We start from the raw sequence: 6,000 nt of genomic DNA, 5'->3' as shown, positions 1-6,000 counted from the left end.
ACAGGAATATAAAATAGTAATAAGCTATTCTTTGGATGTTCCTCTAACCTTGTGAAGCATTTTTCTTCACCTCTGTATGGAATGACACACCATAGCATTACACCAAAAAATTATTGAAAATATCAACCTTCATAGTGACAAAATGGCAACCCTCCATCATATTTTAAAAAAGAAAATAATCCACCTTTTTTTTTTTTTGCATGGAGAAAGGGACTTGGACTTTTTAGGATCTAGCCTTTGCAGCTACATTTTCCCCCAATTTACAATCTACTTTTTTTAACCAATTTTTGCTGAGGTCTTATAAAGACAAGAAGAAAACTCAATCAGTATCAACAGAGGTACATAATGACCTATTGCAAAGTGTTCAAAATGCTTATGTTAGTACTCCAGCTTCACAAACAGAAATAGTGAAAATAAGGATCTCTGAAGTCAACTTTGTGACAACATTTTGCCTTTAAGTTATGAACTATAATTTGCAAGAATCCCATTAGGAAAAAAAAATTACAATCACAATTACATTGTGATGGAAAGTATTTCCATCTTCAGGAGCAACAAATACTTGAGGATCTTATAATGAGAATACAATTTATGCATTCTGTGAAACTTGAGAACATGTTGTGTGATACTAGGGATCACATCTGTATGGTTTGTTCCAAACAACAGAGGCTCTGTGTACTGAACAGGTATGGTAGAGTTTTCTGACTTTTTTTGGTGCTATGTGTCAGACAATTTGAAGCAGACAGAAAATATTTGTACTATATACACAATCTGAGGCAGGTTGAGACACTTGTATAAAATCAAACACAGAAGTAGTATTCCATCATGAGAATTTGTTAGGATGAAGCTTCATGTAAACTACATTTCCATCAATAATTAAAAAAAAAAATAGAAAAAAACTCCCGAGTAAACATTCTCGGATTTCTATTCAATAAAGATTTCTACTCAATAGTTAAAAACCTCCACAGAGAAGCATCAGACTAAAATAATGCTGTTGGATAAAATAAGGTATAATGTAAAATATTGGTATTTGGGAATAACTGTTAGTGAAAATGGTTAAAAAGCAACCATTAAAATGTCTTCCAAAACTTGTTTTCTTTTGTGAAATCCAAAGGAGTCAGAAAAACTTAGGGATTCTTTTTCACTATATAAACCAAATTTTGCCAATTATTGTTATCTTCAAAATCCCAGATATATAAATCAGATCTTTTGGGAAGTATTTCTGAGGAATAGTGATGGTACTTACTGGAAAAAAAATATCATCATGGTAAACTGATGTGATGCAAGGTAAAGATAAACATAGAATAATATTATTTTGACTCCAACAGAAGCTACTGAGGTTGAAAAAGCAAAAAAGGAATCCAATGAAAAGGGGAAACAAATACTTCTGGCTAAGAATGAGTGTGAGTACCGCCAGCAAAAAGTATTAATCAACATTCTAAGAAGGCAACAGGCCTACGAAGCAGGATATGAAAAGAATAAATATTATCTAAATGAGATAAGTATAATCAGCTCTGTAGGTGATAAAATTCACTGTAGGATACTTAAGGCAAAGCCAAAGTAATCTCTGTGCTATAAGTGAGTATTTTCAGGAGTTCCCAATGCATTGAAGACTGCTATCTTAACTATTAAAAATACAATCAGGAAATGAGTTGAATTAACAATTCCAAGGTTCTTGAGCAGATTATCAAATTATTAAACAATTTATCAGCTCCCAAAAGACTAGAATAAACAAATAACTTGTGTTTATCCAGAATATTTTAGGGAAAAAAAATGGAATAGACTGACTGACCCTAATTTATCCCCTGGAAGTCCAGTTTATATCTTGATTTTAACATGCCTGTTTTGTCCCTATTATAGTAATGGGTATGCTAATTCCATACCACCCAGTTTCTTCATCAAAGTACTGTGTGGGGTCAAGTCAGTTACTACAGAAGGTCTAAGAACTCAGCGGTAACCTCTTTATCAGAACTTTCTATTGACATTACAGATAAATGCTATCAAATGAATGCTACAAGATCTTGCTTCTGTTCTCATATTTGATTGGCACAGTATCACCCATCTTTAGTTATGATTAATCAAAGTTCCATATCAACTAATGAATTACTCTGCCAGGATCAATGTTGGGCTGGCAGGCCTACAGTTATGTGTTTGTCATCCTAAATGCTAGGACAAGATTATTTTTGTCTCTGATGTGCTTCTCCAGTGTATTAATACTAACTGTACAGGGTAATCCTTGAGAAATTCTATATCTGTCTCATTTGGAGAATACTGAGACATGAAGGAGAGCAGAGTAAGATACAACATATGGTAAGGGATTAGTTGGTAAACATCATGTTAATTTAATAAATTTCTTTTTAATTTTCAATTTTCAATTTTCAATTTGGTTTGTGGAACAGTTGTATTCTGCTTCAGATACTGTTATACAGATAGGGAAGTAAAATGGAGCAATGAAGTCCAAGACTGAGAACAAAAGGCTGAAAAAAAAAGAGAAAAATATTAATAGCATTGATTGTAATGGAACAAGCCACCACACTATATGCTCTGCTCAGTACTGGATGTTACTGAAACTTAGACTTGCTTGTGAACTCCTCCCTCCTTTATATAAGCAAAGTAAGTAATTAGAATAGGAATACAATAAATGCAAAAAATCACCCACATTTACTGTGTTTTCATATTATTGGGATCCAAAGGGGACACAGTCATAGCTGATAACCCCAGGTTAAGCTTTTATGGGGTCTTAAGCTGCTTTTCAGTCCTCTCACTGTTTCAGTCTGAGGTGTTTTGAATTCTCTAGAAGTAAAAAGCCAAAGTAAATTGTCATTGCAAAGCCTGGATTAACATGCATTTGTAAATCATTACTCCTTTTTTGTATAATTTAGTCTTTCTGAATTTTCATCCTGACTAACCTAGTTAGAAAGCTGGAGAACACACACTGCCAATAGTAAGGCATGAGTAAGGCAGAGCAATGTCAATCTACACCCAGAAATTGGATTTACTTAGAATGATCCTGTGTGACTGATTGCAGGCATGGAGGGAATTTGGAAAGATGATAAAACGGCACATTCAGTTGTCAGGTTATGGATTCTTTTTCCAATTCTGCTGTGCAGCACTGTGCAAACAACTTCTCCTTTTGTACCGTTGCCTTTCTGACCTGCTGTTTCTCTGGATAATTGAGATGAGGTTGCTTTCGCCTAAGGAAATGAAGCTTATACAGTTTTCTTATGTGTCCATTTGTATTTGTTTTCATAACTTTTCAGCTTACTGGCTAAATTACTCTCCATTTTTCCCTGCCTGAAAATACTAGTCTCATAAAGTTCTATGATTTTTGTGAAGACTGGCAGATGACAAGAAGAGAAATTACCTTCATCTGCCCTAAGTGAAAAGTTTACTATTTAAAGCAAAAAGGAAAAAATCTGGTAAAGGCTGAGTTTAATCAGCAAGTGTGTACCAGAAAGTGTCGACACAGCTAAGGACAAGTAACAGCTGCCCCTTACACAACTAGTGGTTACATTAAAGTTATTGAAAAGATAAAGGAATGTTGGGAACAATGATGTAGGAACCAGGTGTTAATATGTTAAAGGGACACAGGACACAAATCTGTTGGAAATCAGCTTTTTTAGTGCCACGTCAGTGTAATCCTGAGGTCATGGATGCCACCCTCGGTACTCCTGTGTGTTCATAAGCTGTCAGAGAAGCCAACTTCATTTGTGGATGACGAGTAAAGCTTCAGAAAACACCTGTTGTACCCAAGGAGTGGTGTGAATGGCCTCTGGTTTCTCTGAGTCAGCTGGCTCATATTAATACTATCTCTCCATAGAGAACAAACTAAAAGATGAAACTTGTTACTGAAGAGTTTGCTGATGGGGAACCATGTGCTGGCACATTGGCCTGGGCAAGCAAGTTCTGCTTTGTGCCACCCAGCAAGACCCTGTTTCCGTGCTGCGACCCCCAGAGTCGTACACCTTCTTCCCGCGGTTCCTGCGAAGCCAAGCTGCGATGGCCAGTGGGGGTTTTGGACAGGCAACTGGGCTGATGCCCCTAAGACGAGCTGGGCGTGGGGTTCCGAGGTCACAGACGTCCCAGCGGCAGGGCGATGCGCTCAGGCAGATGTGGCGACAATCTCCTGGCCCAGCTCCTGTCGTGCAGGGAGAACCCGCATCTCCTAGGACAGGCCTGAAGGGGAAGGCTGAAGGAGAGTAAGGGCGGCGGGACGCTGCGGGGCTGAGGCCGTTCGCAGAGTGCGCCAGGAGCCAAGAGCGCTGGCGAGGGCCCAGGCGCCACCTCGCGGTGCCACAGACCCCCCCCCCCAGCGCTGCACAACCCTCCCCGCGGCGTCGGCCGCTTGGGCCGGGCCGCCCCGTACCCGGAAGCAGGCGGCGGTTGGTGTCGGTGCGGTGAGCGGGGCCGGGCGCAGGATGCGAGGCGCGCCGCCGCCCTGCCCCCCTGCCCGCTCGCAGCCAGCGCCCGAGGAGGAGGAGCAGAGGCAGCGACAGCGGGAGGAGCTGCGGCACTACTAGGAACCGCCGCTGCGATAGCATGAGCGGGGCCGCGGCTAAGCAGACCCCCGGCGCGGGGTCTGCCACGGATCCCGCCGCCACGGAGAAGGCGGCTGCCGGGGACTCGGCGCCGGAGCCGCCGCCGCTGCTGAGCGTGGACGTGACGGGTTTGGTGTCGCAGTTTGCGAGGAGCTTCGTGCTGATCTTCCCCGTCTATGTGCTGGGCTACCTGGGGCTGAGCTTCAGCTGGGTTCTCATCGCCCTGTGCGGGCTCTTCTGGATCCGCAGGCACCGCGGCGGCAAAACCTCCCGCCTGGGCCGGGCGCTCGCATTCCTGGAGGACGAGGAGGAGGCGGTGCGGCTCAGCGTCTCCTCCGCAGATCTGCCTGCGTGGGTGAGTGGCCAACACCCTTTGGCGCTTCCGAGGAAGCACTCGCGCCCGGCGGGCAGCCCGGCCGCCGCGCGGGCTGCGGCCGGTCGCTTCCCCGGGAGCTACGTGACGCCCTCCCCCGGGGCGGCCCCCTCCTCCCCAGGCTGCCGGGGAAGAGGCTCGCTGCAGGCCAGAGCCCCAGAGCCTGGCGGGAGGGCGGGGGTGAGGAGGTGGCACGTCCCGCGCCCCGTGGCTGCTTGTCCCGGTTTGCCGACCTCTCTGGAGACTCGGCGTCCAGCGGCGGGAGCGGCGTTGCCGGTCGAGGGCAGACGGGGACCTTCCCTGCGCTGGGGTGGCCTGTCGCCTCGGCCACCTGGCCCGTTAGCTCCCGCGGCAGCTGAGGCGGCTGCCGTGCGGTGACAGCCCCGCGGCGCTGCCGTGCAGTACCGAACCTGTCACGACAGGGCTTTCCCTCGCAGAAATAAACTTTACCTCAGGGTTCGGGTTTTTTTTTTTCCCCCTCTGAGATGCCAGTGACGCACACGTCTTGGATGTAGCGATATAGTCTTACGACTCACGCTGAAAAAGTTGAGATTAGAGGCATACGAATTGGTATCTTAATTGTTTTATGATTTTCCGTAAAACATTACTTAATAGGGAAGGACATAAATCCAGGGTGGTGTTTATAGCTGGTTTCGGGGTTGTGATGTGAGAACTAAGGTAAAGGGGCAGTGGTGGCCTTTTAATTGCGTTGTTGTGGTTGATTTTAAAGGATTTCTTCAAAAGTGGAGTCTTTGAAACTTTCAGGTTTTTTAATATGTCTTTAGAACTCTCATTATTTTTTTTTAGCTGCAACTCAGCTTCAAAGTTGAATACTTTTTATTTATAATTTTAACTTTGAAAGATAATGATTTTTAAATATGCCAGCCAGCCAGCCAGTTGACAGTGTCGGTGCTCATCCAGGCCTGTGTATGTCCTGGACTGCCACAGTCATCTGCTGTACAGAGCTTGCTGCTGTCTTAGTCTTCATACCTGAAGTCTGAAGGATTTCTGATAAATCTTTCTGTGTGATATTTTTGTTACCTACTCTCTGCTCCTCAGGACATAGCCATCGGAATTTAAGCTAAGTACTCT

At 44.3% G+C, this 6,000-nt stretch overlaps 1 protein-coding gene across 3 annotated transcripts in view; it reads left to right on the top strand.

The window, feature by feature from the left end:
• Positions 1-4,359: 4,359 nt before the first annotated feature.
• ESYT2 (extended synaptotagmin 2) overlaps positions 4,360-6,000 on the top strand; it is an 82,152-nt gene continuing 80,511 nt past the window's right edge. The window contains exon 1 of one of the 3 annotated variants that reach the window (XM_061996175.1): positions 4,360-4,890. In XM_061996175.1, the coding sequence (XP_061852159.1) occupies positions 4,537-4,890 (354 nt within the window). In that variant the 5' untranslated portion in view covers positions 4,360-4,536. The remainder of the gene's footprint in view (positions 4,891-6,000) is intronic. The other 2 variants (XM_061996172.1, XM_061996174.1) reach the window with 2 other exon arrangements.

The sequence above is a fragment of the Colius striatus genome, chromosome 5, assembly GCF_028858725.1.
Source record: "Colius striatus isolate bColStr4 chromosome 5, bColStr4.1.hap1, whole genome shotgun sequence".
NCBI lineage: Eukaryota > Metazoa > Chordata > Aves > Coliiformes > Coliidae > Colius > Colius striatus.
This window is presented reverse-complemented; position numbering and strand designations above follow the sequence as displayed.